This window comes from Myripristis murdjan, chromosome 16, assembly GCF_902150065.1.
Source record: "Myripristis murdjan chromosome 16, fMyrMur1.1, whole genome shotgun sequence".
NCBI classification, from domain to species: Eukaryota; Metazoa; Chordata; class Actinopteri; order Holocentriformes; family Holocentridae; genus Myripristis; species Myripristis murdjan.
The window spans coordinates 18,758,665-18,771,227 of NC_043995.1; the positions used below are offsets into that span (position 1 = coordinate 18,758,665).

Consider the following 12,563-nt stretch of genomic DNA (forward strand, 5'->3'; position numbering starts at 1 on the left):
GCAGTGTTGATAAATCTATTCTCGGTTACAAAACACCCGAAATTATGAAATTTAACGTTTTATTATTGCTATAATAAATGTATAATAATTTACAATATAAGTTTGTGGTTTCCCACTGCAACAGGCACGCATTAAAATGATAAGGCGACCAAGAAAGCAGGCCTGATGGGCATAAGATTGAGAAGTTAGACGTCCTCTCAAACTGTGTCCCTGTGTCCAGTCTTATCCCTCCAACACGGACTATTATTTGACTAAAGAGGAAAAACACAGGTTGCGGCATGTCCCGTACCTGTTCTATAAGCCTCTTGACACCACACACTATGTGTTATAGCAGAGATTATTAGCCAACTGTGTTAATATATTTAATACTGTATTATTTCCACTGTTGTAACAGGTTAGTGTGTGTTGTATGCTTCAAGTCACTGTAGGATTACTTTATTTTACCTCTGAGTAACACAATAGTACAGTAGCTAATGGTGCATCGCGTACAAAAAAAAAGTGTAAAAACTATGAGTGAGAAAGTGATTTTGGTTGTCGCCTCTCTGCCACGTCTTAATCTGAAAGGCACCTGAGCTAGGGAGGGGGCAGGTAAAGAGTCACGTGGTCACACAGGTAGATACACTACAAAAAAAAGGGGAACATTCAGCCATTACTCCGCCATGGTGACTACGGGAGGCTTTACATAAATTTTCCACGCAACGAAACCCGGAGTTACTGAGCTCACCTGTGCGCTCAGGTGTCAAAGTGTAGCTGCTTATTGCTCTCGCGTCCCGCGCCTCGTGCCTGTTAGTGTAGCTTTAGTTCCATTTGTTTTGTTTGTTCTAGTATTAGATCAGTTTTGTGTGTGTGTGCGTGTGTGTGTGTGTTGTATTTGTCTTCAAATGACGGAGCAGGTAGACTACCTGGCGGTGCTGTTCACCGCCACATCTGGCGCGAGCGGAGACCTGCTGGGATCTGATGAGAAGGAGCTCGTGCAGTTGGTGTGGCAGCTGGTGGATGTGAAGAACAAAAAGGTGAAACTTCACTTTTCCAAGGCAGTGATTGTAAGGCTAAATAAGGACTGAGCGACTGTATCGAGGTTCAGTCGATAATATAAAACAAACAAAACTCAGTTAAGGATATTTTCAGGGTAGTTTTTACTTATTTGTCAGATAAAATGGTGGGTCTATTGAGTTAATGCGGGGTTAGACCTCCACCACATCCCTGTTCCAAAGACATGAAACAACTGTATTAACTGTGATGTGAACCAGTGTGCCTTTGCTTGATAATGTGTAGCCTGTAAGACGTTTAAAGTGCATTTGTACTGCTCTGTTAGAAGCTCTATGTTATAAGATAGGGGAGGCCGACAGCCTGTGAGTTTCAAGTCTGACATGTTTTTTGTTTCTCTGAACCAGTTGGGCAGGGTGAATGAGCTCTTGATTAAGCCTGAGCTCTCAGACCTGACAGAGCCAAAGGAGGAGGAGGATGGGCTGGAGGTGAGAGCGGAGGAAGGCAGCAGATCTGGAGCAGATTGTGTCTCCACTGCCACAGACCTTGAGAGTGCATTAAACCAGGTGCTGACCTCTTGCTGCTCTATGGAAATACACTCAGGGGCTCTTATGTTTTGGTGCAGATCTGTTATTTTAAGTGTATTACATGTGTTTTACCCTCTGCTGACAACAGGAGTGAGTGTGTCAGGGAAAGTCGGTAGCCACTGGAAGCTTGCGATGAACAAAGTATTTGAATGAACGTCAGTTAAGTGATAAGGGAGTATCAATCTTTACAGCCTAAAAGATGTAAATGAACTTATTTACATGATAAATTAAAGAAAATCTACCAAACAGCCAGACTCCTAGAAATCTCCCAGAAAAAAGGCAGTGATGCAGAAGTGAAACTGAAGCCACAGGATCAATGACCACTCGGTTTGATCCACAGGGTTGCTCAAAGTCAGTAAACATTCACTGTATCTGAAGATAGACTGTGCGTGTTATGTTTTATTTATTTTTTCAGACTAAATGTTTTATGCTTGTCTTTGCAGTTTCATCTAAGATTGACAAATGAGGTGAACAGCGCAGGCGCAGGCACGTCAATATGTTTGTGTACAGACGGGCAGCTCCACATCCGTCAAGTAATCCACCCCGAGGCTGCGAGCAAGGTGAGCGAGCTGGGAGGGTGAGCGCTTCTTGGCCGGGGCGGATGTTAGCCACCGCAGGAACCTTTAGTGCTCACAGAACCACAAAGAGATGTGTTATGTCAGCACTGCACTCCTGATTGAATTCGATGTTATGGTGAAAGTTGAGCCTTATTAGACTGTCATTCAGAGGCATTTGTGTAATGACACACACACACACACACACCCATACGCACACACACAAGCACAGCCACACAATGCTGCATATCAAATTCCCCCACATATCTCACAAAAGTTAGGTGTTGCACAAAACACAGGCACGGCGCAGCTCCTGCATACTTTGGCAGCTTGTGCAAATAGCAGTATGATAGCAATTAAAAGGCAGCAGCTGTAAGGTACCCGTAACACCCAGCTGTTACTGTGACGCATGTTCACATCCTTCTCCTTTCTTTTAATTTTTTTTTCTTACCGTGGATTGACTGGCCCTCTCTCCTCTCTCTAGAACATTTTGGTGCCAGAGTGTTTCTATTCTTTCTTTGACCTGCGGAAAGAGTTCAGGAAGGACTTCCCCACTACTGATCTGAAGTCTCTGGATGTGCACCTCATGGCAGAATGTATCCTTTAACTCTCTCACCTGTTTTCCATTCGGTGTGTGTACTGCTGTGTGTGTGTGTTGAATGACAGAGTAACACAGTTTGCCTTATTGTCTGTAAGTAGTGGCAAGGAGATAAGTTGAGCACGTGTGCTGAAAAACACATAAAACACACAAATTAGGACTTCATAAGCCACGGGGTGTTGGCTGCAAGACTAGAGGTTTTGAAATGCAAATAAGGGAACAATGGCAGCACCTCACTAAGTGCCTAGTGAAAGAGTGTGTGTTTAGCCAACAGGGCTAACCCCACACACCCACTGGAACAGGAGAACTAACATCACGCTCTCACTCTCTCTCCATTTCTTCGTTTTCTTTTTCTGTGTCTCTCCTCTTCCTGTCGTTTTCTGTATAGTTCACTTTCTCATTCTTTCATTCTAACTCTCTCGCACACCCATACCTACATGCATTGTTTGGACTGTTACATTTTTTGGCTGCTCCGTTCTTGTGGTTTCCCTCCTTGACTGCTTCCTCCTCAGCTCTGAGGCTACCTGTTGATCCGCCAGCCATGTTCGATCCATCAGCCACGTTGCCCCCAGAGACAGCGGTACAGCAGGTCCAGATCATGGCCAACATTGTCCTCGCGCTGCTTTCTGAGCCCTTATGTGAGTACCACATTTTATGTTACAGTGTGCATTACAAGTTAAATGTCACCAGCTGTAACCACATGACCATGTGTACAGGTGACAGCATCAAAGTATAGCACATAACTTCTAAAAAGACTGCTAACATTGAGTGAAGAATTGCCATGTGTATCAAATTGGGGGAAAAAATGAAGTTCATCACTCTTGCCTAAAAAAAATAGGAGGTCCAGTCTGCATGTCAACAAACCTATCCATTATAAAGTGCTGTCATTCGATTCAGTTTTGTACTATCAATCATTTTGTGATAGCAGTTGTCACATTTTCCCAACAGCTCATCTTGAAGACAAACTCGATTGCTTTCCTATTACAGGTCACACATTTTTTCACCCAGAGAGAGTTAGTGAGAAGTTTGAGACTGGCACTTGGTGAGTAAACTTTGCTGAACATAAATATTCATTGTGTACGCTGGCTGTGAAATTAAATCCAAGTCCACTCCCGCTGTGCTAATTTCAGTGTGTGTGTTTGTGTGCAGCAGTAAGATGGAGAAAGTGTGCGACAATACCGTGATCAGAGCCAGAGGGTTGCCATGGCAGTCGTCTGACCAGGACATTGCTCGATTCTTCAGAGGACTAAACATTGCCAAGTACGTTGTCTGCGTTTAAAGGCACACTCATTTCTCCCATGAACCTTGATGCCCATGGACATCATGAATATTGATAACATTGTGAATCTACTATTTGCAAGAGATTTATAGGTTGCTATAAGCTTAAATGTTTTGTATTGTACAGAGGGGGTGCAGCATTGTGTCTAAATGCTCAGGGGAGGAGGAACGGTGAGGCTCTGGTTCGTTTCGTCAGTGAAGAACACAGAGACCTGGCTCTACAGAGACATAAACACCACATGGGCAACAGATACATAGAGGTAACTAACTCACTAATGTCACTAATGTCTGCTATTGCAAATAAAATAAATAAGTGTTCCTATCCACCTAATCTAATACCCTGGCAAATTTCAGCCAAACCTTATGTTACCACATTGGTAATGACAGTGGTGCTTAATTGACTGGTTTCTTGCAATTGCAGGTTTACAAAGCAACAGGAGAGGACTTCCTGAAGATAGCAGGAGGTGAGTGAGTTCATCCAGGCAGACTATATCCAATTTAGCTTTGCCAGCAGCAGTTATTCAGCACAACTTGGTGAGGTCACATTGCTCATGATAGTTTCTTTTTGCTGCTTTGTACTGATTCTGGTTTGAGGAGAAAAAAAAAAACACCAAAGCAAGGTCATGACACACTGAAGGACTCAGGTGTTCCTGTTCTGGTTTTGGGGTGAATTTCTTCATATGATACTTTGTCCAATCATTTCCAATCATCAAAGTGAGAAAAGCACATTGTAATCACACTTATCTAAGCACTTCAGTGTGATCACACTCACGCCAGGATGTATTTGTGTCTAGCGGGATGGCAGTGAGTTTGTTCACAAATTAACACACAAGCACAGCATGCTAATACATTTAGTTTTGTTCCAAAGCCCTCTCAGAAAACAGATATAATCCCTACTTATCATTCATGAGGAAACAGTGCATGGTACATGGTACTGTGTCCAGTGTTATCATAAAGATGGAGGACAAAACTCCAGTTAGGGTTAACATTCACCTCGCCCATTAAAAGATAAGAGGACCAAAACAATGCCAGAAAAACACCACAAGGCATTTACAATTCCTTGTGCAGTGCTGGTGATTTCTTCATTGTTAAAGATTTTTTTTGTGTGGGTGTGTATTTATGTGTAGTTGAATGGGTGTGCCTGTGTTTTTTTGTGTGCTTGCCAGGTACCTCCAACGAGGTAGCAATATTCTTGTCCCGTGAGGACCAGATCATAGTGAGGATGCGAGGTCTTCCTTTCACTGCCACACACGAGCAGGTGCTTGCCTTCTTTGCCCAGGGGGACGGTCCTAAAGAGGCCTGTCCCGTCAGCGGAGGGAAAGATGGTATCTTGTTTGTTCGATACCCGGATGGGCGCCCCACCGGTGACGCCTTTGTTTTATTTGCCTGTGAGGAACACGCCCAGTGTGCTCTGAGGAAACACAAGGACATCCTGGGGAAAAGATACATTGAGCTGTTCAAGAGTACTGCTGCAGAGGTCCAACAGGTATGTCAGGATGCTTGGATGGATGGGGGTGTGCACTTGTGCATATATTTTTATATGTTTATGTACATGTGGACATGTTCTGTTCTGTCTTTATGTAGATTGTCCTGAATTTATTTGTGCACTTAAGCATTGCAGTTCTGTCCCCTTATATTCCTTCTGTTTTCTGATGGCATAAGGAGGATTTAAGGAGGCGCTCTGTTTCCATTTGTGTATCTGCAATCTAGAGAGCGAGACTGTGTGGCCACGTGTCTGTTTCCTTGTGATACCTGTTGGAAATGCTGGAAGAGGGTTTAAGGGTGCGGACCTGCATAGCAAGCTTTTTGTGTGGGGGGTGGGGTGTGTGTGTGTGTGTGTGTGTGTGTGTGTGTGTGTTTATCTGTGTGTTTCCCTTTGCTACATGAGTTTCTGGTTAATGGGAGGTTTGTTGAACAAACACACAAATACTCTTGTCTGTAAGAGTTGACTCTCTCTTTATCTCTCTCTCTCTCTCTCTCTCTCTCTCTCTCTCTTTCTTTCTCTCTCTCTCTCTCTTACTCTCTCTTACTCTGTCTCTCTTTCTCTCTCTCTCTCTCTTGCTCTCTCTCTCTTTCTTCTCCCTCATGCGATGATCACACAGCAGACTTATTTTCTTATCTCAGTGCGCTGATAAGCCTGCAGTCCACATACACATCTGTACTGCAGCTATTCCCTGTGGTTGAATGTATGAGGTTGTAAGAGGTTTTATGACTCCTCTCCAGAAATGCAAACACACTGGCGTCCTATTGGTGACAGGCCAGCTCCTGTCTGACAGTGCAATACATATTTGAATTCATAAAAATGAGCACTCATCTTTTTGTGCACAAACTGTTTGCTGCGGGTGGCGTGCATGTCTCAATATGCAATGCTTTGCATTCAGTGCAAAGTGTTTATATGCAATGCTTTGCATGTTTTGTTTATGACTTTGAATCATTCATAAGTTAGTATGTATTTCAGGGCTGGGCTTGACTTTATAATGTAGCTAAGTGCTTTCTGAAAGTTATCATAGCAAGGGAGAAATCTGGAGCCAGTGGAAATCAATACAAATGATTTTCTCTGCAGGGAGGCAGTTCTGCTCTGTAGGGTGGTTCATACACCCTGAAAAATAATCTTTGCAAGTCGTGCCAAGTATTTAACTGTTAGTGCGCGTGTGTGTGTTTTAGGTGTTGAACCGGTACTCATCAGCCCCTCTGATCCCTGTGGCCCCTGCCCCTTTGGTGTCAGTGCTGCCCTCAGTGTCTCTCCTGCCCCCACCTGGTAGTGTGAGGGACTGCCTGAGGCTGAGAGGGCTGCCATACACAGCTAGCATAGAGGACATCCTCACCTTCCTGGGAGAGTTCACACATGACATCAGGCCACACGGCGTGCACATGGTGCTCAACCAACAGGTACACACCCTCACTGCCTACATATATTATATTTAGACGACTGAAAACACTCATAGACACACACACACACACACAGAGTCATTTCTGATTGGGCTTCCTCTTCACCTGCTCCGGTCTCTCCTCCCAGGGGCGTCCATCAGGTGATTGCTTCATCCAGATGACCTCAGCTGAGCGGTCCTTTATGGCCTCTCAGCGGCTCCACAAGCAAGTGATGTCCAGCCAACGTGGAGCGAACAGCCGCTATGTGGAGGTGTTCCCCTGCAGTGCCGAGGAGATGGGCCTGGTGCTGATGGGAGGCTCCTTGTCACACACACATACACACACACACAGCCGCAGCAGGAGTGGGACAGGGCTCAGTCCGCCGCCATGTAAGTCCAGACGTAAGTGCTGCTGGGAGCTGGGGGTGCTTCGGGACTGCAGGGTAGGTGGGCTCCTGCCATGGGGGCAGAGGTGAGAGGTTAGAGGTTAAATTCTGCCCCCTCTTCCCCCTCTTCTCTGGGTTCTGTCCAATCTAGAAAGGTGTAAGGATGGGGACATCTGGTCTGACCAGGAGGGGTACGAACTGTGTGTGTGCGTGTGTGTATGTGTGTGTGTGTGTGTGTGCGCATGTGTGTTTGAGGTACCCCTGTTTGTTCTCTTTGTAATTCACCATGATTTTACCGAAGTCTGCATGCAATGCGAAACTTTAAATGAACTGTTTATCCTTCACTTTCAAATTTCACTGCATTCACACATTCTGATTAAATAGTTAGTTGTTTTTCAATGGCATGTGTGTCCCTCAATTTTAATTTCTCCACCTTACCCCTCTGAAGTCATTTGTAGTCATCTGAAGGGGTTGGAAAAGTGTAAGCACCACAGCCAGAATCCCAATTACCTCCAACAGGGCACAGTGGCTTACAACTCTCCAATCTTATCAGAATGGTAGGGGTGGTTGTGGGATGTTGACTGGACCTCATCAGTCTCCCGGCCTCAGGTGTTTGCGTCACCTCTGCTTGACCAATCAGTGGGGCTGTGGGAGAGGTGGGCGGAGCTGGATGCTGGTGTGTAGAAATGTGCTGCGTGCTCAGTTTAGTCCTTCGCCCTGAATGTGCACTGATGCACTCCTGAGCCTAGACTTTAAAAAGAAGCTACTGGTTAAAACAACGGGGACCCTTTGGTCTGATAAGCTTGTCCAGTGTTTTTGAATGGTTTGAAAAGGAGTGCGTAAGTTCACTTGTGAGGGAAAGGATTAAAGCACTGTGATTCATACCCAGTGGAAAAATGAAATAATACATTATTTAATAGTCACAGCATAATAAGTAGTCCTTACCCCAGTCGCAAACAAATATGTGCACGCACATTCACACCACCGGAAAAGTGGCTGGTTTTATGGCAAGAAATGTTGGTCATTGTTTGTACTCTTGCATGAGCACCTCTTTCTAAAACAAACAATGACCAGAATTGTTTTAATAAAAACCATGTGCTACTTTTGCTGTCTGTTTATTTAGAAGCCTCTTGTCTCTCCATCTCTTATCTCCACCCCAGGTTTGTCTCCACCAACCTACTCCTTCACCCCCGCACCCCCTGTCCTGCCTGCAGAGGCTGCTGCCCTCTACCCTCCTATTGGCCAGGTGCTGCTGACTCCCCGCCCCCTTGCCCCAGGACATGCGTACTACCCTGCCTCAGCTCAGCTATACATGAACTATACAGCCTACTACCCCAGGTAACAAACACTAAATGTAGATGACCACTGACAGATACAAGGTGCCATCTAAATGAAACCGGTCACTCTGAATGTTTCTCATAACTTTCATTTTTCAGTTTTCTTAAGTGATTTTCTATGTGGCATTACTTTGTCTGCAATGTTGAGTTTTGGTTGAATCTGTCATGACTGTGCACAACATGGTCGCTAGCAGATCAAGAACATTACTTGAAGGTGCACTATACAACAAAACTGGGTCCTTTGAGTGAGGACTGTTTAGACTCAACTGACCAAAAAAAAAACATGGAATAAGCACATAATTTAATGTTAGAGTCTAAATGGTTCGCATCATTGTTGTAATTAAATGTGTTTATTGTAATTATGTGTTTACTCCATGCGTGTCCTCACTTATATCCACTGCAAATTTGCATAATGCACCTTAGAAGTGAAAAATGCTGGAAGGCTTGTGTTTCATGGAAAAGTGCCAAGGAGAGAGACTTGGGCAAGGGTAGTTAATAACTGAACAATGTCGTATCAGAGAGGTTGGTAAACACCAGTGACCTCTCTTTGTTTCTTCCTGGTCAGCCAGGTCTGACAACGAAAGCAAATCACTTATAAAGAAACGACCCAGTGTTGCCTTTAGCTGTCTGGCTTTAGTTTCTTTGTTGACTGACAAAAAGAGATTATGTTTTGATAAGTTCAAAGTAACCGCCTATCTCTCCCCCCCTTCCCTCTGTGTCACCAGTCCACCTGGTTCTCCCACCGCTGTAGGTTTCTACCCCTCCCCCACCCCCATCTCCTCCCCAGGTGGGTTGGTGCGCATGCCTAGCCTGACCTACGGCAACGGAGTCAAAGATCTCATTAATGCAGTGCAGGGATACCAGGTAAGAAACCATTCCTTGTGCGTATGTACGGACATATGTATGCGAGTTAAGAACTTATTTGCGCAGCAGTTGCAAAATCCTCGGTGCCTCCAGCATTCACATACCTTTCTGTAGGATTCAAGTGGTGTATTCAAATCACCTTCTATTGTGGGTGTGTATCGTAAGGCATCCACTGTGTTTGCCCAGAGGCTATCAAACTAGTTTATCTGGTCTACTCTCCCTGTTCTGTCACACACTATTACTTGCTTAGACTTGAATTGCCAGAAGTCTTATTTAACCTGGGAGGAGAACGAAGGATCTGAGATACTTGTTAAATAAGTAGATTTACACAGGGTTCATGCTACAAGAAATTAGCAAATAGAGACTAGTGAATAAATATAACCCTTTCTCCACTTCCGTATTTGAGTGACAGGCCCATGTGGCCTTCAGGTTAGTGTTTGTCTGTGTCTCAGCCCCCTGTCTGTGTCCCTCCTCCCCTCCCTCGCACCACAGTATACCCCGGAAGATGGTCTTGTGCACGCTCATGGGCCTGTGCACGCTCACGACCCGGCCAGGACATTGCTTACGCAGCCCAAAGAATGGGTGTGTATTTAAGGTGTCTGAGGCAGGTGGCAGGTAAGGATTGGCTGCAGGCTCAGTGAGGGGGATGTGGACAGTGGCTGTAGCTGTCGCTTGTGGTCTGACTGGTCACCAGGGATTACAGGACTCAATAGGACAGCAATGTTTTCCATTTGGACAGGGAAATTTCCTCTAATCACAAGCCGCAGCAGCAACAATGACGCGCCATTGACAAATGTTTAATTGATGAGTGTGGTTAGAGGAAATTTCTTAGAGTTTGTCTGTCTTGGTATCATTTCGAGGGGTTCTCTAATGGATTTTAGCACCAAATTGTCACAGCCTGCTTTGTCTGATCTTGACTACTACATTTCTATCCTCTGAGGAAACCATTGCAACATTTTGGCCATTCTTTTATGGGCTACTACAGTCCTCTAACGTGGTTAATTGGTGGTGTCGTAGTGTGATAGTGCTGTAGGTGGGTAATGATAGATGTCAGGTGGTTGAGAAGGTGATGGGTAACATCTGGTGCTGGTGCAAGGGCTCTGTCTCTGTCCCTTTTACATTGGGCTAATTCACCTGTTTCCTCTCATTTCCCCTTACCCCTCTGTCCCTCCAGAGCCCTGCTGAGTCGGTTCCTCTCCTGAGCAGCAGTCTGATTGGTCAGTCCAGCGGAGGTGATGCTCCTCTGATGCCCCTCCCCCCTCTCTTTACCAAACCTGGAGGGCAGTACCTGGATCTGACCCTGCTGTAGGGTCACACACACACACACACATATATATACAAAGGACATCTGACCACTGAGAATATGTCAAAGACCCCTAAAGTTTTCCTAGATTTAAGAAAATAAGTCTTTTAGCTGTGTTATTTATATCTTTAAAAACAGAAATTAATGTATTTTATACCAAATCATTGTGGCCTTAGCCCAAATAGAAGCTTTGTCTCATATTGCACAGTGTGTATTTTAAAAGCTTTATAGAGATGTTTTAATGTGTAATGATATTATAATCACTATGTTATATTTGAATATATTTGCTAGCAAAGATAGAGAAGAATGACCTAGTACCAACTGAACGAAATCTTGTCTGCGTGTGTGTGTGCGTGCGTGTGTGTGCGAGTGTGTGTGTGTGCATGTGTGTGTGTGTGAAAGCAATGAGAGTGAGTATTATGCATGACTGTTGATACGTTTTAATACTTAATCTGTTTATATAATGCATTTTATGTGTTTATATACATTTGATACAATACACAATGATTGTATTGGAAGCTTTAGTGCATGAAGAAGTTAGCAGTCGAACTTTGAGATGTTTACATAATGCCAAATACCAATGCACTGCTAATCAGTAAGACTACTAATGAATGCATAATAGCAGTATCTTCTTTGAATCACAACCTACATGTTACACAATGGGCAGCTGTCTGAGCTTGTCAAATGGTCTGGTCCTTGCATCGGACTTCACTTACAAAAATATGGCATCTCACACTTTTGACAGCCCCTTCCTTCTCCTTTCCATACCTTATACAGGTCTGCTTCCATGTTGTGTAATGTCAATGTTGTCTTGCCTTTTGTGTTGGACACATATCTGACCTGAAAACAGTCCCAGTTCAAGGTAACTTAACCCCAGGGCTGTGCTCTACTTCAAGAGGACTCATGTCACAAACTCTCAGCTTACTGAATGAATCTCAGGAGCCAGAGGTGGTTTCTGACAGATTTTATTACAGATTCTACTCGCAGAGGACAGGAAAGATCTGCCAGTCCCTCACACTTTCCTTGTCTCCTCTCCTTCATCTACGCTGATGTCAGGGAACACAATGAAACAACCCCGCCCCCCCAAACACACACATAAATCACTTTGCCATATCTGTTTTTACAGCTAGACCATTTGTAGATGACGGAGAGTTGATCAGGAAAGGAAGCGGACATTACTGACTTTGATCCTGTGAATCTGATTCCCATTTGTGCCCCGAGGAGTTCCTGTTTGGGCTCCACGTTGCTGTAAAGGTGTGCTGAGAGGATCTAGGATTTTAAGCTCCTGCTCAGGACACTACTGAATAATAATAAACATAACATGAAGTTAGTCTGTCTTCAAGCTGTTTGATTTCACTGTTTACCCTCTATATGTCAGTGTGTTCATGGTGTACTCTCCATACCTGGAGAAGGGCCTGTGAAGTGCTGAAGCGGTGTGAACTCACACAAACACACAGGTGGAGTCGGTGATGACAGAATGTGGCTGCAGGGGAAACTGTGGGAACTCCCTCTCACTGTCCACAGCAATTACCTCTCCGTTTCCCACATACACATATGCTACAGCCAAGAAGCTATTGTCATCCAAACACACTGAAGACATTATATGACAGGATGGCCTTTTTTTGGAAGGTGGGAAAGCAAAGAACGGGAAGAACAAAAAAGGGTAAGAGAGAGGGAAGACAGACAAAAAGAAGTCAGACCCCCTCAGGGCAGATTTGGCATTGTGTAACACAATCTTGTGCACCCCACCCAGCTTGATCCCTTTTAAACTCACTCACTGCTTCACCCACTGCCGAAACCAG

General features: G+C 44.6%; 1 protein-coding gene across 6 annotated transcripts; it reads left to right on the plus strand.

Annotated features, from left to right (window-relative positions):
- The first annotated feature begins 647 nt into the window (after positions 1–647).
- On the plus strand, positions 648–12,072 carry esrp1 (epithelial splicing regulatory protein 1). 6 transcript variants are annotated; one of them, XM_030072871.1, is made up of 16 exons: positions 648–1,013; positions 1,395–1,553; positions 2,018–2,134; positions 2,613–2,724; positions 3,239–3,364; positions 3,714–3,768; positions 3,876–3,986; positions 4,132–4,264; positions 4,426–4,468; positions 5,171–5,490; positions 6,669–6,893; positions 7,021–7,273; positions 8,418–8,595; positions 9,320–9,458; positions 9,951–10,040; positions 10,633–12,072. In XM_030072871.1, exons 1-16 carry the CDS (start codon positions 882–884, stop codon positions 10,765–10,767), a joined length of 2,328 nt encoding a protein of 775 aa, XP_029928731.1. In that variant the 5' UTR covers positions 648–881; the 3' UTR covers positions 10,768–12,072. The 6 variants fall into 6 exon arrangements, with proteins under 6 accessions (XP_029928731.1, XP_029928733.1, XP_029928732.1 ...); XM_030072873.1 differs by having other exon boundaries at positions 7,021–7,261; XM_030072872.1 differs by having other exon boundaries at positions 3,879–3,986.
- The last annotated feature ends 491 nt before the right edge of the window (positions 12,073–12,563 follow it).